The sequence below is a fragment of the Aphelocoma coerulescens genome, chromosome 6 (assembly GCF_041296385.1).
Source record: "Aphelocoma coerulescens isolate FSJ_1873_10779 chromosome 6, UR_Acoe_1.0, whole genome shotgun sequence".
In the NCBI taxonomy this organism is placed as follows: Eukaryota; Metazoa; Chordata; class Aves; order Passeriformes; family Corvidae; genus Aphelocoma; species Aphelocoma coerulescens.
Window position 1 is genome coordinate 20,129,400 of NC_091020.1, and position 24,953 is coordinate 20,154,352.

The 24,953-nt window shown below is 42.7% G+C and overlaps 1 protein-coding gene across 2 annotated transcripts; it reads left to right on the top strand.

Annotated features, from left to right (window-relative positions):
• The first annotated feature begins 5,660 nt into the window (after positions 1-5,660).
• On the top strand, positions 5,661-24,187 carry RPP30 (ribonuclease P/MRP subunit p30). Of its 2 annotated transcripts, XM_069019655.1 has the most exons (12): positions 6,029-6,093; positions 6,508-6,694; positions 7,087-7,142; positions 7,433-7,489; positions 8,178-8,252; positions 8,788-8,859; positions 13,495-13,584; positions 15,687-15,803; positions 19,373-19,402; positions 19,802-19,839; positions 20,963-21,042; positions 22,437-24,187. In XM_069019655.1, coding segments are annotated over exons 2-12 (726 nt in total). In that variant the 5' UTR covers positions 6,029-6,093; positions 6,508-6,693; the 3' UTR covers positions 22,547-24,187. The 2 variants fall into 2 exon arrangements, with proteins under 2 accessions (XP_068875755.1, XP_068875756.1); XM_069019654.1 differs by lacking the exon at positions 6,508-6,694 and having other exon boundaries at positions 5,661-6,093.
• Positions 24,188-24,953: the final 766 nt, after the last annotated feature.

Sequence of the window (24,953 nt, forward strand, 5' to 3'; positions counted from 1 at the left end):
GTCCTTTGTCCTCCTCAGTTAAGCAAACATTAGGAAGGAAAAGGTCTTTAGAAATGGCAAGGATATATCTAAGTTAAAACATTAAGGAAAAACTTGGAAGGAGAATGTTTCCTTATTGGTTGAACACATTTTTAAAAATAGTGTCTGAAGTACAGCTAAGGAGTTAGGAACTTAGTAAATTTTGTTCAGAATAGATTCTTATCACAAAAGCTGAAAAAGTTGTACAGTTTAATACTCCCAGTAAAAGCAATTTTTCAGTTGCTTAAAATGTTACTAAGGCAGAGCAAATTATAATCTGGTGCTTCCTGCAAATGTGTTAACACAGTTCATTAATTTAGTCATTCTTCTTGACAGCTTTTCAATACACTTCTGGAATGTGACTCCCTAAATGTTCTCAGTGGATGATACACAAGATCATTTGTGTGTACTCCTACCCATTCCAACCCAAAAGTAGAATTGAATCTTGTCTTTTGTTCTGTATCTTAAATTCCCTTAAAGTTCATCAGAAGTTAATCACCTGATTTCTTTCCTTCTCAAAGGCCATATGTTACTATTCTTTGTATTTGCTGTCATAATCTTACCTTTGAAGAAACAAAGCAATTTAAGTCAATTTATGTACCATTATAGAAAAGGATTTGTGTACTATTGCAGACAAGATGTGAAACCCTGTCAAGAAAAAACAGCTCACACCTCTCTAAAATATGTTCCTTGAAAGCTTTTTACTAGGACACACCTAAATTAACTTCTAGTTTCCCAGGCTGGGCTGAATCTGGTGAGGTGCTTTTCTTGAGGGTTTAGAGGGTCTCACATGGCCAGTGTCTGGGAAAGCACAGAGAATCCATCATTCCATGAGACAACATCTATTGTAGATGCTTAAAACAACACCACATGAAAGTAGGACTCGATCTTTCCAAGGGTACATCCCACTTTTATCTTCAGTGATTCTGTTTAGAAATTCTAACATGTTGTTCCGGACAGCATACAGAAGTGAAACAAATGTCCAATTAGGTGTCAAGAATAACAAGTTGACATTTGTTCTCTCCCCAAGAAATTACTTTTTCACCTTCCATTAGGCCTCAATAAATATCATCAAATCATTTTTCTGGCTGGGCTCAGTAAAATCCTGTCCTTTGAGTAATTTTGGCTCTCTATGCATAAAAGCCTCTTAATATTTCTACATACCTCCAGTTCTGTGCTGTCCTTTGTCCCTCATACTTTCTGCACTTATTGAAGTTAAACTAATTTGTAAATATTTGATAATGTACTTTATTTGCAAATCTAACCTTTGGTATTTAACAAATCTAACCTTTGGTATTTAAGAAAAAGGTTATTTTATTGTTGTTATATAGAAAAGTTTCAGATTTTAAAAAAAAGTAAGACAATTTTTACTTTGATTTTTTTTTCCTCTCCCAAAGTAGTTAACTTGATTTTTTTTTTCCTCTCCCAAAGTAGTTAACTCCTTTGATTAACTTTTTCTCCTCCTCCAGAAATAGTGGTAATCACATAACATCTTCAGCATTTGTCATTCATACTAAGTGTATAATATAGCAGTGGGTATTGGTATCAATTTTTTGTCCCCATGTTAGTGAGAAAAGGTAAGACAGGTTATCAGGGCTAGCCAAGGAAATATAGTTTCCCAAGCACATGCTGATTTAATGGGGCCAGACTGTATCTATCAAAGTGTTTGTGTTGAAAAACCTCACATTAAATCCTGGCTCCTTCATCCTTCCCTGGAGGACTTAATGCTTGCAGACGGCAGGTCTGTGCTAACTTGGAGGATCCTGACTGAAATGGGTCAAAGAATGCAGTGCAAGAGCTTCAGCAGTGAAGGAGAAAATGCTGACAGCCCAGCATGGTAGCACTTTCCCTCACACAGCTGCCTCTAGAAAACAGTAGCCCTGCTCAGCTTAAAGAGTTGAAGGCACTGCTACATTCCCCTTCTTAAACCATTCAATATTGTATACATGGCAGGAAGGTAACATGAGTGTGCAATGCAATAAATAAACAGATCAGAAATTTTTCTTGTTCTTTTTTCCTTTCTTATCATCCCACTTTTTCTCTTTCCTTGCCTAAGACAGCTTATCTCCTTGAACTGTTATTTTTATTTGTCTGTCGTATTTTTTTTTCTTTTCTTTCCTTTTCATCTTTTTTTCTTAGAAACCAATATAAGACTGGTGAGGACCTACTGTTGGGAACAATAAATAAAGTATAGGTATATGTTTCTTCTGCCTTGGGGAAATATTGTTGTCAAAACGTTAAGGATATTTTACCAGAGACTGGCTGGAGGTATTACTGAAACCTCGATTTTTATTCCCAGCATGTACTGTTTAGCAAATAACACTCTTGTCTAACTTCTAGCAAATATGTTGCAGCTGCACTTTTCTTTTCTGCCTTTTCTTGTCTTTGTGAAGATAAATCATCATCACTCTGTGGCAGTAAAACAGAGAGGTAACTATTCCCATATTTGGCATTTCTTATCATTGCCAAAATAAATACTTGCATCTGTGCAACTTAAATATGAAATTATGCCTTCCCTTTTTTTGGAACCAGGAAATACTAACAGCAAGCTGGCATCTGAAAAGAAAATGAACAATTAAGATGACATTTTTGCTTAAAATTCTGTATCACTCAAAATGAGAGCTCCCAACTCTGAAAATTCTGTCTGTACCTTTACAAAGGAGCTTATTGAGGTTATAAGGTTATGATAAAAATGACTGTGACATTCATGTTACTGAGTTGCTGAGGCAGATTGTACTGAGTAATAAAAGTGCCAAATGCAGAACTAAAGCAAAAAAACCTAGCAGTTGCTACCATGGGCTGCCCACTGAAGACATATTAGAAGAATTGTTACAGTTTCTGCATTAAAATTTACTGAAACGACTACCTTGAGGTCTAAGTGTATTGAGAAAGAAACACTTGGAGTGAGGAGATCTGTTTTCACTAAGGAGAACTTCAGGACAGCAATGAAACAAAGCATGTTAGAAGCTTGCAGCTCAACAATGAGGAGCATAAGGAAGTTCTAAGCAGACCACTGGGGCATAAATAAAAGCAGTAATATCTAAATAATAACATAGGAAATAAGGCTGTGCACTGCTCTGAGTACACAATTCATGATGCCTGATGCTTAAAGTGCTTCATACTCAGATTCTTACACCATTACAGCAAATAAGGTTCTGCAGATCTTCTGCATGAAAATCTGTCTAGATGTCCTCCATTTTAAGCACCTCAAGGAAAGGTTTCTTTTGCTTGTATATTGCTAAACACAAAGGTTGCTTAATCCTCTTCGGTGTGCCTGAACGCTGCTGCAGTAGGGCCATTCAAAAATTACTGATACATGCTTTTGCATTGCTTTTTACATTCATTAAGACAAATCAAGTTACATCACACACTGAGCCAAAGAAAACCTGGAATAATATCTTGAGCTCTTCGGTTTTCACACACATCGATGAAAAACCTTGGCAATACCATTCAGGCTGTGCTGCTTATTCAAATGGCTGGCAGAGAAGCAATATTGGCTGATCTGATATAACAGGTTATTATCCAGTTTTAAGGTTCTTAGAAGTGCCTCTGCCCGAATTAAGGGGCAAACGAGACCATATGCCAGTGACAATAGTAAGGGCTTTATTTGATGGTAAATACGAGAGAGAGAGAGAGAGAAAAAGAAAGAAAGGAAGGGAAGGAAGGAAGGGAAGGAAGGGGGGAGGAAGGGAAGGAAGGGGGGAGGGAGGGAGGGAGGGAGGAAGGGAAGGAAGGAAGGAAGGAAGGAAGGAAGGAAGGAAGGAAGGAAGGAAGGAAGGAAGGAAGGAAGGAAGGAAGGAAGGAAGGAAGGAAGGAAGGAAGGAAGGAAGGAAGGAAGGAAGGAAGGAAGGAAGGAAGGAAGGAAGGAAGGAAGGAAGGAAGGAAGGAAGGAAGGAAGGAAGGAAGGAAGGAAGGAAGGAAGGAAGGAAGGAAGGAAGGAAGGAAGGAAGGAGAAGAAAGGAAAGAAAGGAGTAGAAGATAGGTGGGGCGGACAGAAAGAGTGACAGGGACAGAATAAGGAAAATTTCACCACTCTGTGGATCCCAGTGATGTTCATTGATCCTCTCCAGCTGGTCTCTTGGTGGTGAAGGTCCCCCAGCAGGCACAGAGCCCGATGGGTGTACATGCTCAGGCTAGGTGGGCATGTCCAGCCATGTCCCCCTGGGGTGGGGGTCAGTCTCTCACAGCAAACTCTGGGTCTGTTGCACCACGTGCAGCCCTGTGGGGCCAAGCCTCTCACGTGAATGTCCCGTGGATGTGCCCTGTGGGGTTGGGGGTTCCACAGCTGGGCCAGTTTGTGCAATTGGAGGATGGGTGTTTATTGCCTCTCACCAGAGGTTGCACCATGCACCCAAAACCTCCTCCTCCCCCCTCGTTTGGGGGGAGTCTGTGTCAACCTGGCTTCTGTGAGCTGTGCTCTCCCTCACCCCAAACTCAGCTGGGGATAGCTGCAGCTGGTGGCTTTGGTCTTTTGCGGATGCACACCTTTCCCTCAGCCTGAGATGACTGAACAATGCATTTCCCTTTATCTAATCAACAGTTTGACTTTCAGTTCAAAGTCCCACTCTTCAGGGAAGCTTCTTCGGCTGTAGCTTCTTTATAACAAGCAAAACTTTATATCAATGTTTGAGGCATGAACTATTTTCAGTCTCTGACAGAGGCAAGCACCTTATAGATGCAGATGGACTAAAACAAAGCTTCTTTACTAAAATATCTTGACCTAATAATCAAGAAAAAAATGCTGCCATAGATGTGGCATGAACAGAGATGGTTTACCAGCTGGGTTTTTTACCCCTTTCAGAGTGATGTGGTTTTTTCCCGCCATCCAGATGTGGCAGGCTGTTTTCTATTGCCCCACAAAGCTGCTTCAACTCCTAGTCCAGTGTCTGCAGCCCACAAGTAGCTTCTCTGCTACCACCATCCCGGGTATTTGTAATTCATCAGATACCAAGTCCAGAAACACGCCAAGAAGGCACTTGTTGTTTCTCAGCCATACTTTGTTAAACAAGTGATCTCTTTGGCAGAAATGAGCCAGGTCCCCAGAAGTCCCTTGTGCACAGCTGGCACAAGCTGCATCAAGGTCAGACCCTCTAAGTAGGGACGTTCCATGGTTTGGCAGCAGCCTTGGCCTTGGCTAGAAGCATTTTTGCCTCATTAAGAATTCGGGGCTCCAGATACCCCCCACAGACTTCCCCTGGTGAGCATTTAGCCCAATTTGAAGATAGAAAAAGTGAAGCACCTCCTGGCCTGGCCACATGAAGTTGGACTGGAATTGCAGACCTGCTGTCTTCAGCAGCTGCTCTAAGTCACCAAAAACCACCTACTGAGAATTTCCATTTGTATCTTACATAGTCTGTGCTATTTCTCAGCAGTAGAACTATATTTGTACTTTTTGAAGCAGGGCTACACAGTGAACTTAATCTGGTTATTGGGTCTGTGATAATTCCTCAGCCCTTTTCCGTGTCAGGGGATATCTTTGACATGGCAACTCGGGGCTTTGCAGGAAAGATAATAACTCTAAAATTATATAAATAGAAAAGATTGGGTTTGATTTTCATTGGCAATATTCAGGTGGAGCTGAACCAGTTTAACAGGGGATAAATACGCCACTGGAGCAGGGCTAACGCTCCACCTGGTGGGCACCCGGCGGCTCTGAGGGGCGCGGCGAGCCTTGGCCAGCGCCGCTCCGGCTGCGGAGAGCGGCTGAGTCGGGGGGAATGCCCCTCAGAGCCCGGGATGCGTTGCCTGAGAACCTTCAGGGGCCCCGCCTGAGGCCTGAGCAATCACCCCACAGACTTTCCCCGGCCACCGCCGAGGCACCCGCGGCCGTGTGGAACAACCGCCCCGCCGGTCGCCGCTGTGCTGGCTGAGAGCGGCGCCGGCCCGGCGCGGGCGGGACTACAGGGCCCAGGCTGCCGCGGGCGGGCGGGGGCGGCGCCGCTGCCGTGCGCCGCTGCCGTGCCCGGGCCCGGCCCGCCCGCCGCGGCGTGAGCATGGCCGGCTTCGCCGACCTGAACCTGCCGCAGGGGCTGGACAAGAAGTCCCTGCAGAGCCTGCTGGAGGCCGCGGCGCACCGTGAGTCCTGCGAGCGGGGAGGGCGGCGGGGCCGGTCCGGGGCTCGGTGGGGCTGAGCTGGGGAGGGCGGGCCGGCCCTGGCCAGGAGAGCGGCGGGACGCGAGCGGCGGCTCCCCTGGCTCGGGAGGCACAGCCGGAGCCTGCGGGCTGGCTCGGGCACAAGCCGGACTCCCCGGGATGAGCCTTCCCTTCCCTCCGCACGGGCCGACCCTCGCCACCAGCCCCGCCGGCGGGCGCGTCTCCCCCGGCGCCTCTCCTTTCTCCCCTTTCTGCAAGCCAAGTGCCCAGGGCTGGGTCTGCCCGGGACTGGGTCGCAGGGGAAGCTCCTGTGTGCCCTGCAGCTCTGTCTCTGCCCGCTTATCCCAGCGTAACAGTTGGCTTTTTCCCAACGTGGACAAGTTTTTCCGCCTGCAGTTCCTCACGGCCCGGATCGTTTCCTGCAGAACTGCAGTACAGCCACGTGCTGCCTGTCCGGTGTTTGGGCCGGGTGGTTTAAGTGCCCCTGGCGAGCGTATCATCTTCCTCAGAACCCTTTAAACGCACCTTCGCCTCCGTTTACTTGGCATCGTTTTGAATGCTGGCCTCGCCTTCTCCGATAGCAGTACGTCTCCCAGCTCTGCGTTGTCCGCAGTTTTAACAACTATCCTGAATGTACTTAGCAGTTTTCCATAAATAAAGTCATAAACAGGACCAAACTAGGCCAGACCTTTGGGAACCCCAAGCCCAAGTATTCGTGTTCATAAAACTCTGCCACTGAGTAAGAGTTGTCAGGCCTGGGCTGTGTTAAAAGCCAAACAGATTTTTTTTTCTCTCTCTCTTTTAAAGCAGTTTTTGGGTGAATCAGTCTTCTTAAATAATATTGTGAAATGTAAATATGCAGGTGATTATTAATTTAAAGACATTTAAGTAATGAGTATTTTACAGTTTTCCCATTGGATTTGTTTTTTTTTTTTTTGTTTGCTGGACAAAATATTCTTACTGTGTGTTTTTCAGTGGGATATTCTGCAGTTGCACTTAATCATGTCATCGATTTTAAAGAAAAGAAACAGGTAATTTTTCTTGGGGTTATTTGTTCTTACTGTATTTTCTTTAGTAAACCTACTGCCTTATTGCATGTTCCCAGATAGCTTTAGCTGCAGAATGCACATCTAGACACAAGTACATTTTATAATTCAGTAGAACTGCCCTGGGATTAATTTTTAATATGGTTCATGTACTGTCCCACAAAAATAGTTTTGTTAGCCTGGTAAATTTCTTCTTAAGATTGGAACACAATTTTTGTTTACTTGTAAACCTCACCCATGACATTTTTAATAACTTTGTTCTGTTCTCTTTCAAGGAAATCATCAAGCCAGTATCTCCTTCCGAGTTGTTTCCATCTTTACCTATTGTACAAGTATGTCTAGTTAGTTATTCTGAGTTACCTTTTTTTACCTTTGTGTGTTTGTATATGTGATTTTATGTATTAGGAGGTAATCAAAAAAGAGAAATGTGTCCATTATTTCATGGTTAAAACACCAAGCATTGAAAGAATAGTACACTTGCATCAGGGTAGGCTCTATTCATTATTTTAGAAATTATTAAAGAAAATGCTTTGTGTGAATTTTTAATCTGCTTGTAGCTGAATAATTACAGTACAATTATTGAAATTTAAGTTTTGGAAATAACTTTGTGGTTTTGATGGAGCAAAATTTGGATATAAAGAAATACAAATACTGTGTTAGGGGTCACTGATATTGGTTAATTCAAGAATTGCTTTTCCTTGCAATTCTGGCCTGCCTGGGGAATCACAGCAGTAGTGAAACATACCCAATTTTTCTGCATGATTGTTTTTCTTTATTTCTTCTTTTTCTTTTCTATTCATCCTTCCCCAGAGAAACACAGTAAGTCAGTCTTTGTAAGGACAAGTATAATATCAAAGAGATACTATAAATTAGGGAAGGGTCTACAGACTTCAGAAAATTAGTATAGCAAGACTATAAGCATGACACCATTTTCTTTTTATAGTAGACTGGGTGGAAATTACCACAAATTTTTTGCTTTGGGTTTTTAAAATTTTTTTTTTATTATTCCTTTTTCTGTAGGGGACATGTAAAAGAATTAAAGTCTTGACCCGGCTAACACTTGTTGTTTCTGATCCTTCCCACTGTAATCTCTTGGTAAGTATACTTAACAATCAATTTTCTAATTTTCATTTCCTTTTCTCAGTTGAATGAATGAAACTTTGGAAATTCTACAGGAAAATCTACCTGGATTTTATAGGGCACTCAGCAGTGATTGCTCAGATTGCATCTTTAACAAATAATGTGATCATGAGGAGATGCAGACTTACAAGACTGGATATGGCTTCTGCTGGTCATTTGTCAGTATGGAACAACAGTTCTGGTCCTTGGTTTTTGAACTTCTGCGCATAAACTAGGAGACCATGAGCAAGCCTTGTCTCTGGTTATGTTTTAGTGCTACAAGTTCGAAGCAAATGGTCTAAGTGTCCTGGTAGATGGGTGGGACAAGCCTCAAACTGAGAATGTGTGACTTCACTGTAGAAACCTGCTGTGTAATTGGATGATTATTGGCTTTGTTTTGGTACTTGACAGGGAGAAAGGATTTTTCTTCTCATTATTTTGGTTATAATCATTGTGCATAGCTTTGACATCTGCCAGAATTCAAGGTAGTAATTGTTTGCTTCTTTTGTAGAGATCAACATCTGCAAATATAAGGTTGTATGACATCATAGCAGTATTTCCAAAAACTGAGAAACTGTTCCATGTAAGTACAATCATTTCATCAGTAATGCTCATTCAGTAACTTTTTGTGCCTTGTGCTAATTTAAGTACATGCTTTGTTTTGATTTTATTTCCCATTTTGTAAAGACCTCATGGACCTAATTAAGCATTATAGGCCTATGGTCAGTTAATAGGCTGAGGGGGTTGGGAGGATTTGCAGGAGGCTGCAAGACCCTGAGGTGACAGGTTAAAGTCTGAAACATCTACCTCATCTACCTGATGAATGGACTTGTATGCCCCTGCACTATGGTTGCCTTTGTGTTTCTTGTACTCTAGTGAGGAGAAAAAACATCCCTTTTTTCCCCGATATATGTGTACTATCATCATCTAGAAAATGTCTGTCTTGAGCTTTAACTTCTCAAACTCTTGACAACTTCCCTAAAAATGCGCTTGTGATCTTCTTTGTTCCTGGTCTCTGAAATGCTAGGGAGGATTTTAAAGTGGGGCTAATGTGGTTCTGTGAGTTACCTGATAGGTGTTCACCTCCATTTCCTTCATATTCTTATTTAAATTTTCTCAAGTACTTGATAACAGGTGATGTCGATGTTCTGATCAGGGGGAGCACCTTGAAGCAAGTTATGTTTTTGTCAGAATTTTTCTTACAAAACCCAAAATTGTGATGTCTGACCTGTTGTAAGCTCATAAATAATAACCTTAAGTCTGAATTGGGTGAGTAGGTGGACGTGTCCCATCTCTCTTAGCCTTGGCAGGCAGCAAGCAGGTGTGCAGTTTAAAGCAGTGTGAAGGAGGCACAGGCACAGCAAAAAAAAAGTGAGTTTCTTTGAAGAATTTACCTTCAAAGGGAGCTTCTCAGTTTAAAACTGAGTCTGGTGGTTGTTTTTTTAAAATAAGTTAAAGCCACTTTCTAGTACTGCAGAGTACCTGTTTTTCCATGTTAAAATTGTTTCCTTCTGTTTTGTTTTTCTACCTTATTTCCTCTCCTCTTTCAAGACTTGTCCAAGTAAAGTACAAAGCAAGAGGCTGTAGAAGAACGTGAACTTTAAAGAATTTTTCAGCAGGATTCAAGCATTAATTATGAGAGTTACAGCTAAATGAAACTAATTTCTGAATTTTATTTCCCTTGCAAGATTTTAGGACTCTTAGGGATGTGACAGAGGCAGATGGTTTAAAATATTTTTATGGGCCACTCTCCACTTTTCTTTTGATCTCTGGCAATAGTATAAAATCTCACTTCTCAAGTGAGCTCAACTGGTTTACCAAGTGTTTAAACAAGCACCTGAAACTAGGTAATCAGCAGGGGTGTGCTGTGTTGTTTTTTGGGAAAAGGGTGTTCTCTCACTTAAGGTTTATTATTGTTTATTTTCAGCTATGTCATGACTCCTGCTGCAGTTGGATGTCCAGCTGTGGCGGTGTTTAAGCTGGCATAAACAGCCACTCATTTCTGCAGGGCCCTGTCTGCCCTGCTGCTGAGGCTGCTTGCTTGCTTAGCTGCAGGGCAGTTTGCTTTGAGGAGCCTGCTTTTGGCTGAGCAGTAACCAGAGTTTTTGCCAAGTTATTTTTCAGGCAGATCCGCTTTCCCAGTGTGATTCAGCACTCAGCCATGCGGAGAGCTGTGCCAGTGCAAAGCGGGTGGTGGTGCTCTGGGCAGGCCAGTGCAGACGGTGCCTGGTTAAGCTGACACTCTGGCAGGTGATGGACAGGGTGTGAGGAAAGAAGCAGGATTGTCAGTGAGATTATCTCCTTTGCTTCCATGCTGGCAGCACTTCGAGCTGGGGGTGGAACCCAAGTGTGTTTCTTGCAAACTGCATGAGATGAAAAACTTCATCCTTACATTTTCACATTCAGGGCAGGTTTGTATGGTTGGCTTTTGTTTAGAGATTTAAGAATGTCTGACTCTGTGGAGAGCTGGGTCAGTTTCATAGAGGTATCACACAAGGAGTCCAGTGCAAGTGACATTGTGCAGGGGGTTTCAGCACATACAGTTTGGCTCTTACAACTCATGGATGTTGCATTATTAAGGATAAAGCCTTCAAGAGTGGGTCTTGCATGGCAAATAAACTTCCTATTGGCTTTTGGTGACAATATTACCTCAAGAGCATCACTTTCTCACCAACAATTTGGCATTTGTATTGTTCTCCATAGAACAAGATTTTTCATGGTGTTCTGAAAAAATTACATGACCATTGGAGATGTCCTCTGATTTTAGCATGGTCCAGAACTAGTCTGTGCCCTCTTGTCACAAGCCAGGGAAGCTCTTCTGTGACTGTGGCAGTGACATGTACTGAAAGATGTGTTTAAATTCTCCAAATAATTTATATCCTCAAGGGCATGAGGAAGCCATGTGTGCCAACTGTAGAACATGTTCATTGTTTAAGTCTCCCAAAAAGATTATTTTGGCCTGCAACAGGAATGCCCACTCCATGCAGGTAATAAGGTCTGTACCTGCTGCTTTTCAAAAATTTTGCTTTCTAAGATTTCTGATTGTTTTAGTGGTATTAATTAGCTCTGTCTGCTGTTTGTAAGCAATTAGTACATCACCAGTATCTAAAAAACGTACATAAACGAGTCTGAAGGTGTAGGACAAAGTCAAATTTCAATGTTTATTCCTAAAATGTTTGCCAAAGCTTGCTTCAGAGCATCCAAACAGTGGCAAATGTATTTATTAATGGCTGGCTGGGCTTTCCCAGTAGATGGGGCTCTTGCCCACAGTGTTGCCAGGCGGGTGCTGGGCTGTGCAACTGCTGCGTGATATTTTCTGGATGAAGTTGTTGCACTTCAGATCTTTTCAGCAGGCAGGGTAACCTTAACTTACCTGCGTGTCTGACTTGTCTGGGAGCCAAAGCTAGGCTGAGCATTATAGTTCTTGGAGAAATCTGCTCTCCAATTTTTCATACAGTGCAGGAAATCCTCATGGGGAAGTATGAGTCTGTTTGTTTTTCTTTGGTGATATTTTCTGAAATGGTCATGTCACTGGAATCTTGTATATATCCTGGCTTTTGAGTCAGTCCCTCTCCCACTGTGCTTAATTTGCAAAGTGGAGAAGAGTTTTCCAGTGTTTCTGGAGCTGATTAGGAAGGCTCGATTTCTCATCACATAGGGCAACTTGCATGTGTCTGATGTCTGTTCTTGCTTTCCTTAATTTCTAGCATTATCTTTTCCTGAATTTTTTATGACCTCACTGATGTATTTTCTAGGGCATGATTCAGAGCTATTTGTTCTATGCATGTTCCAATAAATCACCTCTGTGTAGTAATTTGTACCTCCTGTAAGAAAAGGAGGAAAACTGGCTGTTGTAGGGTGAACTTCCACATGCAAGTCTAATTCTGTGCCATGGATTCCAACTGTGTCCTGCCCAATGGAGGATAAAGGTAGGGCATGAAGAAAAAGTTTAGTTTGAATGTCCTGGCAGAGACATTTTAACTTCAAAAACCTCTTGGTTTGCCTGCCATGTGTACTGTGGCTCTCTTGTCTAGGAGAGAATGCTATCAACAGCTAAGAAACAATCCTAAAGTTGGGCCTCTGCTCTCATCTCCTCCAAATTCCATGTGAACAAACTGGTAGAAGACCAGTTTGCCAAGGAGTAGCGTGCCTTGTGTTAGAGCAGCCCCTACCCCTGGGGCTTCTCACAGCCCCCACTGCTTTAGTTCTGGTGGGAGGAGGGATGGATGAATGGTTGCACCTGGCCCAGGTGTATTTGGAGCAGTTGTTGGCAGGTTTCTGAGTGCAGAGTGTTCCCCTACACACAGAAAATGCCTTTTCAACTTCTTGAGCCTATCTTATCTTCTTTGTTACAACACTGCTTACAGACATTAGTCTGGCCCTGTGTAATCATCCTTGCAGGGGAGGCATACATAATTCCTACCTTGTATGCATGAGATCAATGTAAATCAAGGACTTCTTTTTAGGTACCCTTAATTTTCCCTGTATCTCAGTGTGAGGAGCCTCTGCCCCTTGTTCATTCCCTCCATCTCTTGCACACCTGTAAATTGTGGTGTAAATTCAGAGCTAAATTCTGAAACTGTAGCCTTCAGTGCTGTCTCCAGACTCTGCCAGAGGCATGGCTGTCAGGAGGAGCTGCACATTTTCCACCCAGACAGGAAACTGAGACTCTGGGGGTTGGTCTCCAGTATTGGGCATGTGGCACCACCAGTCACTGTCTAACATCCTGCTTTTCTTTCAGTCTTTTCTTCTTTGCTTCTGGTAAAAGTAATTAATCTTGAAAACAAACAGGTGCTGCACTGGAAGCAGAGCATGATGGGACAAGGGGCAGTTCCTGGGCTCTTCCCCTTGTAAACTGGGGTTGGCCTTTATTACCTGTTCTTTTGTCAAAAGCCAGCATTGCTTCTGCATGTCCTCTGTCAGATTATAAAAAAAGAAGTAAATACTGCCTTGGGGTTGGCCATTATTTTATTGGAAAATTAGTTCTGTAAGAAAGGGAAGACTTGGGTTTTAAATCTCAAATGCTGAAGCTCTGCATCTATAGTCCTGCTGTTCTATTGGCATATCTGCAAGGCATAGTACCTCTTAATTTTAAAACTGAACTCACCCTGGAGAGACATTTGTTGCATTAAGAAATGAAGGAGACTGTTAGTGCACCTTAAGTTGGTTATGCATTTTTTGGCATATATAATAATCTGTTCCTATTTCTTTGCTGTAGATTGCTTGCACAACACTAGATGTGGATCTGGTCTGCATAAATGTAACAGAAAAGCTGCCATTCTACTTCCGAAGGCCCCCTGTGAATATGGTAAATTTACATCTAAATTGTTTTCTTGCTGTTAGACTGACATTAAATACAGAATTTGAGTCAAATTCCCTACAGCCTTCCTCCCACCATTCCTATCCAAGTGGTTCTTTTATTTTCTTGCATAATATGTAGTGTTGTTTCAAATGTCCTTCACTTCAGGGTCTCCACAGCAGCATTTAATACACAGTGATGTATGTTCTTTCTTTTTCTCCTCCTGTCCCCCACTTAAGAAGGCAGAAGTGGTGTTCCCAAGGAATGAAAAGAGAGCCTTAAGGCCACTACACTGCTAAGCAGGGAGATATGGTGTGATTGCTGACTAAGCTGCTTCCCAAACCAGAAATGGTACAGCTGTGTCAGAATAGATAAACAGCCGTTTGATTTAAAAGACAGGAAATGTGAATGGCAGTGTTAATTTAGGAGAAGGATGTTGTGCTGGTTACTTGAAAGACAACTGTATTAAATCCATACTTGGACAAAATAATGTCTTGGTAAATGAACCAAATGTGGCATTGCTAAATATGTGCTGTGGGACCCAAGATGGCTATCAGTGTGGATCAAACATAGTTCTGCCTGCTGTTAGTAGTTTGCCAGAAAACTTAATCTGAACATACTCTTAGGGGAACTTGTTTTCTCCTCTGAATATATGTAAAGGTTTCTTCCAGATGGATATTCTTGGCTGATGTAGTCCTTAGTACTTAAAAATTTAAATTTGGAATTGGCTAGTAATCCTACTTCCTTTTCTCAGAAAGTTTGACCTAGAATAAGAATTTAAAATTAACTAGAATTAATTCTGAGACAGAATAAAAATAATACGTTGGACTTTATAATAAACTGAGGATTTCAACATTCCACTTGGAATAACAATTTTGTATGAAACGTCGTATGAAAGCACCCTAGCTGGCTAAAACTCCAGCAGCTGACCCAGGTAAGGAGCTATGTGGATCTTAAAGCCCTGTGTTGGGAGACATTTTTCTTGCAAGCTGCTACTCATCTTCCACACTCCCAGCTTCAAGGCAGTCTGTCTGGACTGATTGTGCACCCTGGCGCAGTCAGTTTTGGTTGTTATGATGCCAGACAGAGTGGCAGGCAGCTGAAGTGGTAGGGATGAGGTTAAAAATCACCTTGACTGGAAATTGGTGTATTGCCATCACCTGTTTGGCTTTGATAAATTAAGGCTGATCTTGTTTGCGGATATCAGGCCAGTTCTGTGTAAAACATTCAATGCATATATGGCTTCTGTTGTGCTTGTGTGCAGAGGTCATGCATGGGTGGGAGCTGGATTAATTGCAGCTGTATTCAGTTACTGGACTCTCTTACAGTATTACCATTGCAGCATATTTTAATAATATTTGTGTAAACATAGAGTGTCATTTCAGGCAAATGTAGAATTGCCATGGAACAAGGAATTCCTGGCTTTGCGTTGTGTCTTTATCACTAGCACACTGTGTGCAAGTTGCTTAACCTTTCTATGTTTGCAAAAACAAGAATACTAGGCTTTTGGTGAGGCACTTTGACAGATAGCAAAGGATGTCAAAGCAGCTGAAAATATTATCAGTATTACTATTTGAAACTTCTCCTGTGACTCACTGTTATTTAACATTGTCACAAACACCAGAGTATGCTGTGAGACAGAAGAAGGGTCCTCATTGCTGCTTTGTGCAAGGAGAAATTCTTCATCTGCAAGACATGGGTACTGAGGGAGGTGGTGATCTTTCTCACAGCAGGGTGTGGGCCTAGTGGAGTAGAGTCCTCAAAGTTTCAAGGCAGCAGATAACCAGCAGTGGTTATCTGTCTCCTTGACTCTGTGATATTATGTCTATATTAGTGATAGCCAATTACAACAAATAAGTGGCTGGTATTTGTTTGTTAAACCTCATTTATCTGTCATCCGAAGATTTATGTGCATGTATCTGGTGTACAGTGAAGCCTTCCCCCACTCTCCTTTCATGCTATGCTGTGCTCTTACTGGAACAGTTCTGCCTTATTTTTTTTCATATATGACACAGTTAAACTGAGAATAAGCTACATCAATAATAGACAGCAGTTGTTAGATTGTTAGGCTTCTATCCTTTTGATTTTTGATCACTCTCTTTCATGTGAAGGCAATAGATCGAGGCATTTACTTTGAACTTCTTTACACGCCTGCCATCAAAGACTCCACAATGAGAAGATACACAATTTCAAATGCCATCAGCCTGATGCAGATCTGCAAAGGAAAGGTAAGCTCTCAAAGTGAAAACAAGGTAATTAATTCAGTTCAAATACTTCTGGAGTTGTACAGACTGAGCCATTTTAAATGAGTTTGATGCTGGGGCATCTGAAGCTGTGACTAAATCTTGGCCTACTAACACAAGGACACAATCATTCTAGCTCCAGATACTTCAAGTCTTGTACCACTGGATGCTTTCTTCTTAAGCTATCAAGCCGTTAGATTCCTTTTCCAGAACAATCCATGTGTTCTTATGGTATGCAATTCCCAAAACAAAGGTGGGAGGGGATGGAGGGGGAATAAAGTACCAGACATCCAAGGGTTTGCACTAGAACTGAAATCCATGTATTTCTTTAAAATCCTCCCTTTCATATTTCTGATTGGCCAAAAGCTCTTTTTTGACTCTATACTTTGAATATGGGGGCTAGAAAACAGTAAGAAAAAAACGTAGAAGCCTTGTTTTGCTAAATGGTTAGTAAATTCCCTGTGTCCAAAATAGACCTAACAGATAGCTGGCTGTCAGCCAAGGCTTTGCTGCAGTCGGATGAACTGCATTCTTCCATGCTACTGAAACCCAAGGAAGAAGTAACTTTGAGATGCCTGTAACCCATTGCTTTCATAACTTACCTCCTCCCAGGCTACCAGGTTAAGCTGTCTGTTATGCTGTGTCCTCTCAGACCATGCTTTTTAATAGGGGGTCATATCCTAATACATATCAAAGTTAACAGAAATTGTAGCTCCCCCTTCTGCATTGTAAATGGCCTCTGCCACATGTAGCTTGTCCAGAGAAACTGGATCCGAATGGTAGCTGGATTTGGAAAATCTGAACTGGGATATAGAGCTTGGAAGGCAAATTAAAAGTAGATCCATCATTAGCTCAGTTATCCTCAAGCATGGCAGCTTTTGTAGGACAGCAGGGTGGGTCAAACAGGTAAATTTCCTTGGTGCTACAGAAGAAATATTTGCAGAGCCTTTCCTGAGAAGCCCAGCTCTGGCAGTTAATGACATGAAGTACTGACTTGGACATGACTTCTCTACACACTAGACCCCTTTCCTCTGAGATTCCCTTTTTGATGCTGCTCCCCTTTCATCTGTGCAGTTCAAGATGTGCTTCTCACATGGTTTTTGATGAACTGGAGAGCACCAATTGAGTTGATGTCACAGACAGGGCAAGCGAGATGTTCAGGCACTCAGTCTGTGCACGGTGCCCTTTCATTCTGCATCTGTCAGTCTAGTGTTTCATCTGTGCCTGGAAGGTAAATCAGCTGGAGCTGCATATGACAAGTTGTTGTTAGGCACTGGAAGAGGATTGCTAGCTTGTCTTTGTTTGCCTCCAGACTGAGTAGGTTGTGAACCAGCAGAGATGGTTATTAGCCCTTACTGAGAGTTTGCCTCCATCAGTGAGGTAAAGGCCCTTGTTTAAATGAGACATGGGATGGCTGGTCCATAGGCTGCTTCCATTGGCACCTGGCATGCAACTCTTACCTTCTGTAACATGTAGTTGCTGAACCTCTAGTAGCTTTTGGATCCTTTTACTCCTCTATTATAGCAGGGCAGAGGAACTTTCAGAAATTTACTGGTGTTCTCAGGGCTGGCATTGAGCAGTGTCTTTAAAACATTAAAATGTGCAGGGAATGAAGGAGAGACTCACCTGCCTTGCCAGACAGAAGGTGTGTATAGCCACAGTCCCTTACCTCCTGTGTTTTGGTAACTGAGTTGGAGGCTGCCCGGAGCAGTGTACTGAACAGCTGCTGTCTGCTTTACCTGGGGAGACAGTGTTTTGCCTTTGAGTTTTTCCCTTTAGCTGTTCTCTTGGATTTGCCTTTGCCTGCCTCTCCTTCGCTTGCCAGGAGTGCTTTTCTTGTCTGCTCTTGTCTCCTTCCTCCATCTTACCCGTCCCCTAATGGAAACCAGTTGCCTTTGAACCAGGCAGAGCATATCTCCAATGCGCAGATGTGAGCCACAATTCCGTGCTGGTTTGAGATGTCTCATTCAGCTGCTCTGGGAGCTTCTCTGAGCCTGGGCAACAGGCATTAGTTTCTACAGTTTGGAGCAGGAGACTTGAATTTTCCCAGCGAACTCTTGCAGTCAGCGCCACTGAGGCTCAAAAGCACCTTTGGGATCCATAGTGTAGTCATTTTAAAGGTGAACTATTTAGAAAAACAAATGTCTTAGGCTCCATCAGGATGTGTGCTGTTAAGTCACTTTGATGTATGTATTGCTTCTGCTTCTGGCTTTCCTCATGGTAAGGCAGAGTCATCTGTCCTCATCAGAGTCATCCTCTCTTCCTCAGCACACAAGGAAACCTTGGGCACAGTGTGCACATGCGCTCATTTTCATGTAGGTCTTTCAGCTGCTGAGTTCCAGCTGCACACAGGGCATTTTCTTCCAGTGCCTGCCCAGCTCTTTGTGCTGGGGAGGTGGCAGGAGAAGCCAAGCAGAGTGGGGAAGGGATCCAAAGCCCCACCTTGAAACCAGAGATGGCGTGATGTGTTGGTGGTACTGATGTCAGAGAGGGAAAGTTTGTCTCTGCCTCAGCACAATTCTCATTCTCACCCACTCATGCAAGAATTCCAAAAGCCTTTTATTCAGTATCATAAAAGGTGCAAGGAGATTTTGCTGCTGCAGAGTTACCAGCTGTGCAAAACAGGCTTCCCCTAGGTGAGCATCCTTGGAAGCTTAACATCAGAAGAGTTCTGGCAGCTGAGCTGTGGGATCTGCCAGCCCCTGTGTAGTCACTTACCTGTTCTGCAAAAACCTTTTGTGAGAGAAGGGAGAAGGATTTCTTTGCCTGGTGATTTTCACAGGGGTGCCAGTGTTGATTTCTTTGCCTGGTGATTTTCACAGGGGTGCCAGTGTTGAGGGAAATGAGTGTGTGGCGCAAAGAGGCAGCCACTGCCTAGGTGTAGATACATTTCTGGAAGCAGTGTGAGTATGGTCAAGGGCAACATGAATGCTTAGCATTGAGTTGTGCTGCAACAGTATAGGCTGAAAATTTGGGAGCACCAAACTGTCTCAAGGCACCATCTGGAAGCTCCTTCTGGGGGATCCTGGACTCCTAAATTCATTTGTTACAGCTCAGGGTGAGTTGTTTGTAGGGGGGCCTCTTTCAGCTGTTGTAAATAAAGGGGACACTTCTTAACACAGTGCCTGCAGCTTTGCATTTTTTCTTTACCCTTAAGGGCACTTTGAAGTCCTCTGCGAGAGATACAGGCTAATAGGTGCTTGCTTAATGCCATCACTCTTGACATGCTGCTTAGCCTATCCCTCTAAAAGGTGCTGTACTTATTCATCTCCTGTCTGGCTGTGAGAGGTTTGTAATTACAAGGGAGGGCTTGTGCCTATGCCCCTCTTTGTGTAGGGGACACAGCAATAACTGAGTTTAGTTGTGTCCCCAAATTAAGATGCCCACCCTGAATAGAGCTCACATCATCTGAGGGCATCAGATACTCTGATGTTGAAGTGGGCCCTGAGCCTGTACTTAGCTAATGCTCATGAAGCCTTTGCTTCTTGCTAATTTTTTTTTTCATTTATTGATGCTCTCTGACAGATGAATGTTTGTTCTCTTTTGTTTTCCAGAACATAGTTATATCTAGTGCAGCTGAAAGGGTAAGTCCCAGATTTTTTTTTTTGTCAGAACAATTTGAAGATTTATCTATGACTGAAAATACAGCTTTAATTACACATTAAACATTTGTAAGTTTAAATATGGTTGCCATTACCAAGAATTGTATTGTGGGTTTGGGGATTTTTTTGGTTGGTTGTTTTGTTGGTTTTGGGGGGATTTTCTTGCTGCAGCAAAACAATGCATTTTCCATGACAGTTTTCTCCCAGACGGAGACTCTGTTTGCCAAAATAGTGATATTTGCTTGATTTCCTAGTACCTTCAGTAGCTTGCTATTGTATAGCATTTAATCTTGCCTGTCTGATAGCCTTGCCCTGCCTGCTCACACTGTCAGCCTGCAAGCAAGGGCACTTGCATATCCAAACTTATTTGTTTTGTTTTAGCCTCTAGAACTCCGAGGTCCTTATGATGTGGCTAATCTGTATCCTTTTCCAAAGTCAAAGGCAGCAGTTAGTAGGAACATTTGAAAGTTTAAAGTGGTTTTGAAGTTCTTTTCATCCTTTACAGTCCTTGAACTTTATACAGTGGTACTTGTTGGTGACCAATTCACTGAATCAGAGCTCTGAGTGTGTGTGGAAGGGGCAGCAGATCTTGGTCATGAGGTGGCATGAGCAGTCACTGTAAATAATGATGTTTGTGTTCAGCTACAGGAATGTTTTTTTGTGATATGCATTAATGTTGGGTGGGTGTAAATGGAGAAATGAATAAAACCTATAAGAATCTATGGACACTGTGAACCAAACAAGAAATTATTACTTAGTATCTCCAAAGTGCCACATTTTTGGCAGCAGAAGCTATAAAATTGTATTTATGTAAAATTAGAAGTTTCCATCTGAGCAGTAACTACTTCTTTTCTGAATTTTCCAGTCCTTAGGTACCCATGTAATGTTAAATAAGAGGTTGTGTTCTAGAAACAAAGGAGAGTGTCTTTTCTTCCCTCCTTTTAGGAGTTCAGATGCATTTTTATTACTCTCCCACCCCAGAAACACATATCTGGCCTGTCCCTCAAAGTGAAGGAGCATGCTCTGAGTCATGAGAACTGTGTGGGAGGCTGTGTGGCCTGGAAGGATTTTATGCACAACTTTTTCTTCCCTCTTAAAATGAGCAGTCAGGCTCAACCCAAATTAACATTGCTAATGTGATGTCATCCCTGCTAAGGTGGCTGGAAACTTCAGCTTAATGCTTTTGTATCAGACACTGCCATGTCCCAAAACTGAAATTTTCTGTGGGGTAATTTTTTTGCTTGATTATGCACATCTAAAATGTTCCTGCGTTGACAGTCTTTTATTTTCAAAAGTACAGCTTCTTGTCTGGAAAGAAGCAACGTTGCCAGGAGCTTTCCAGGAGGGCTGCTGGGGAACTGCAGCCAGGAGAATTGGGTGCCTCATTTCTCTGCCTCTGGGTAACCTTATGCAAAATGTCACTTTGAGTTACAGCTTCGCTAATTCCCAGTTATTTGCAGAGTAAGCAAACCTATCATGCAGAGAGACTTCCCTGTTCTGTTTGTTGCTTCCATGTGTTTTGATCCTGAGCAGCAGTGACAGAGGTTTGCTGTTTGGCCTGTCAGAAAGCGAAGCAAAGGCAGCTGTGTCCACCAACTGCAGAGCCACCATGCTGCATGGAGGTAAGCACTTGTAAGCTCCTCTAAGTAGCATGTGCATTTGTTGAACTGAGCTCTTGTTGATGCATATTCTCCAAAAGGTCTGAGCCCTTACAGAGCAAGTCATTGGGGTTTTAGCTTCTTTGTCCAATGCATGAAGAGGAGCTTGTGTGGCAAGGGTGTTTTATTTTCCCTCATTGCCATGTTGGCAAATCAGTGGCTGAACTGATGGTGCTGTCTGTGCTGGAGGACTCGCTCAACCACATTAATGATTCGTAAATGGTTTAGCCAAAATAGGGACCTGCCTGCTGTGCTTTGTAGTGAAACTGTCCCATTTCAGAAAGGTTTGAATGCTGATCTTGGTGACACTGACAGAAACTAAGTGATTGACTTCAAAAAATGGTTATGCGTGTGTTTTGCATTTGCCTTTTTGCCCTATGTTTGCAGAAGCAACATTAGTCATATCCCTTTTTGATGCTTTAGTATGTGGATTATTTCTGACTCACTCTTCAGTGTGGATAATTTCAAACTCATGGCAAAATCAACAGGCTTTTCTCCAGCCTGCTACTCATCTACATAGAGATACAGAGTGTGTTGAAGGAATTGTCAAATTTATGTGGGATTTCTCAATCCTGTCATCTATCTTATCTGTGAAATTAAATAGCAGGTGTCATTTCCCTTGTCCCAGAGAGGATACTAGCCCAGAATAAGTCAGTATATTTTGGCAAGCTTCTTGCAGAGTGTCTTTGCTAATAGAGTATTTGTAGGGAATCTCTTCTAACTCAAATTTTGCACAGAAGCTTTCTGCTGGTAATAACAAAAGTGGATTGGGCTCCAAGTGGGTTATTTGACAAATGTGAGGATTTGGTTAACATCACGCACCAGTATTTTATAATACTGTTGAGGGTTCAGTAAATAAAATTCTTGAATACCATCAGGTCACTTCCTTGGTGTGTAGGGGATCCTCTGCCAATACAGCTGTGCCCACATAGTCTAAGAATCCTGGGGTATGTGAATGCATTTTTTAGTATTTTTTTAAGAACATGTTTGGCTCAGAAATGCTTTTGACAGTGCTTCAAGAATGTGTCCCTCTGTGATTATTGAACTGACTAAGCCTGGTTTCCTATGGTTTTGTGTCTCTGCAGCTCCCCAGTCCCTGCAGACCTCGGTTTTCCTTGGTTTGCTATAACTCTACACCCACCATTGTATTTCCCCCTGCAGTTTCTCCACTCTGTAATGCAGTGAATCCTGAGCTCCTGCCCATGCAGGTTTCTTCCCTGCTGTGTGTGCTGACTGGCTTGTTGCTCAACATGTCCAACTGTGCTTGGGGCATGGACACCTGAATTGAGTAGGCCTTAAATGTGTTTTATTTGAGTATTTGAGGTACTGGTACTGCAGCTTCTGCTTGTATATTCCAGAAACTCGAAAGAGTGCCTGTGGTGTGGTGTACACGGTGAAGAAGCCTCGCAAGGTTGAGGAGGAAGAAGCCGCAGTGCCAGCCTGCAAAAAAGCTAAGACTCAAGCTTGAGGACTGAACCAGTTGTCAGCAGGAGCCTCCATCTCCTCTTTACCCAGTGTTGAGTCTTCCTCCGACCTCCAGCCAACCTAATTTTTCCCTTACTACCTTGCTTAGTCTGCAGAAGAATTACTCTTCCGGAATTCAAGTGAGGAAAGCTGTGTGAATGAGACTGCTGAATGGTATTCACCACATCAGAGAGGTCATGCTGGGCTTCTGGCCAAGGTCAGGAGACTGACTCTTCACCCTGCCTTAGGTCTCCTGAAGTTAATGCAAACTCAACAGAACATTTCTAACATGGAAATTTTCACTTGTACACATGCATTCCTTTTTTATTAAAAACATGTCTAAGAACACATGCCTTCATAGTCTAGCTCTTCTGGTTTCTCAAGTTTTAAACACATCTTTGTACAGCTGCTAGCCGGTAGATGAAGTTTGACTTCAAGTGGCCTGTGAAGAAGAATAATAGTACAGTATTACTTAGTCCCTTTTGGTTGTGTGGCTCACACAATGAACGCACAGACGCAGGGATTGCTTCAGTAATGTTAAGCCAACGGCAAGGAGTTGAGAAGGGTCCTTGCATAGAGTTCCACAGAAAGCTGTTTATTGCTACGACTTGTGAAGGTTTCTAGAGGCAAATGACCCCCAGCCTGTGACATCTCGAGCTTAAGTACAGGGGTGTGGCTAACACCAAGAGCCAACCGGGGAAGCTGAAAGGGGTACATTACCATAACTGAACAAGGCATCCTGGGAGAGGCTCCTTTCCCTCACCACTACAGCTAAGTCTTTGGCACCAGGGACTGTCTTACAAAGAACTCTCTCTTGTACCACAGGTCAATCAGCCACCACAGTACAGTAAAAAAAAATACTGCCTCCTATTCAGTTTTGTGATCAATGGCTATAATGAAGATCCCAGGATTTGTCAGTTGCTAGGAAGTATCTTGGATTTGGGTTAGAGTAGGATTGGCTGACCTGACCTGCCAGATGAATATCCTAAAGGCCATTGTGTGTCCTGCAGCACTTAAAACCAAACAGTACCATTAGATGGTTGCCAGAGGTGGGAAGGGAGAGCCCAAGGTTACACTGAATGCGTGCTCAGCAGGAGATGTTGCAGTGTAGGAGCTGTCTCACCTAGGCCCGAGCAACCTTCACATCACATCATCTTTACTGCACCATTTCCTTCTGTACATCCTGCTCTGAAATTGTTGTCTATGCACATGTTCATTTTGCTGCCTCTTGCTTTTCCATTTTCCTTCCTTTTAATGCCTCAGTAAGCCTAATCTGGCTGCCAAAAAACCAATCAAACAGATACAATCAGCAGAACATTTTCAGAGCTCTTCCAAATGTTGACTGAAGTTTTTCTTTTCATTAAATGAATATAAAAATAGTGTAAGCTACTGTACTAAGATACTGTTGAGCCTGTTTTACTGTGAGTATTTCAGTTCTCTATTGATGCCTGACAGAAAGTTGAAAAGTGGAAGTTGTAACATGTAAAATATAGCAGAAATCCTGCAGTGGGTCATTTCTGAGCTCTTGGTAACTGGACTGAGCGGAACAGATGAAGTTCTCATAGACTTAACAATTCTGTATAATGCTTGTGTAAGTTACAACAGCTTTTGCTCCATTCAACAAATATGAAATACGTTTCCTGTATGTTATTACTTGTTGACTTTGTGACTTGAGTCCATTTTACTATAGGTATTGGGGAGTTTTTTATATATGTGTGTGGATGTGTGTATATATATATATGCATAAAGTAGTTTGTCATTTATGGACTTGCCTCTAAAATGATGCTCTAACCACAGAAGAAGCAAAGTGTGTTTGGTGCAGTTTTCTGAATGACACGTTAATCTTGGCTTGGCCAGAGAATAACCTACCTTAAGCATGACAAAAGGTAACTAACATATGGAAGGAGGCTTTGAATGCTTGAGATTCTTCTTGCTACTTGTTTGACTTACAAAAATTAAACTCTGCCTCTTTGCCCTTTATTAGATACAGTGCTTCAGGAGCTGATTGAAAAGTTTCTTCTCCCCCAGTTTCCTGAAGCATGTTGCGGTGGCTACTTGGGTGCCTGAATGGTTGAACTGCTGCTTGGTTAGGTGATGAGCAGACCAAGTTAGCCAGCAGTGATGTCATTTCTATTTCCTGCAAGGCTTGCTCCCAGTGTCCGGGTAATTGTGCAGAAACAAGCAGGGAAGTCGTGGCTTGCAGAGAAGGGCAGCAAGTGGAGGTGGAGAAGGATGTGTTCACAAATTAGGCCTGTGGCTGGCAAGGTGACACTCGTGAATTATGGTGCTTGTGTGAGAAAAGTCTCACAGGTCTGAAGCTGTTGGTCTCAGTCTAGGAGAGCTGCCTGCAGACAGAATAGGTGGTTCTTTTTCTTGCTTCTCTGTGGGGTTTGTGTAAATTCACTCCAAAA

Bases quoted from the DNA above. Each gene is read 5' to 3' on its own strand.
- RPP30 (XM_069019654.1), top strand. From the start codon at position 6,012: ATGGCCGGCTTCGCCGACCTGAACCTGCCGCAGGGGCTGGACAAGAAG. The intron at 8,860-13,494 runs GTAAGTACAATC...TCTTTGCTGTAG, and splicing joins AAACTGAGAAACTGTTCCAT to ATTGCTTGCACAACACTAGA. The intron at 13,585-15,686 runs GTAAATTTACAT...TTTCATGTGAAG, and splicing joins GAAGGCCCCCTGTGAATATG to GCAATAGATCGAGGCATTTA.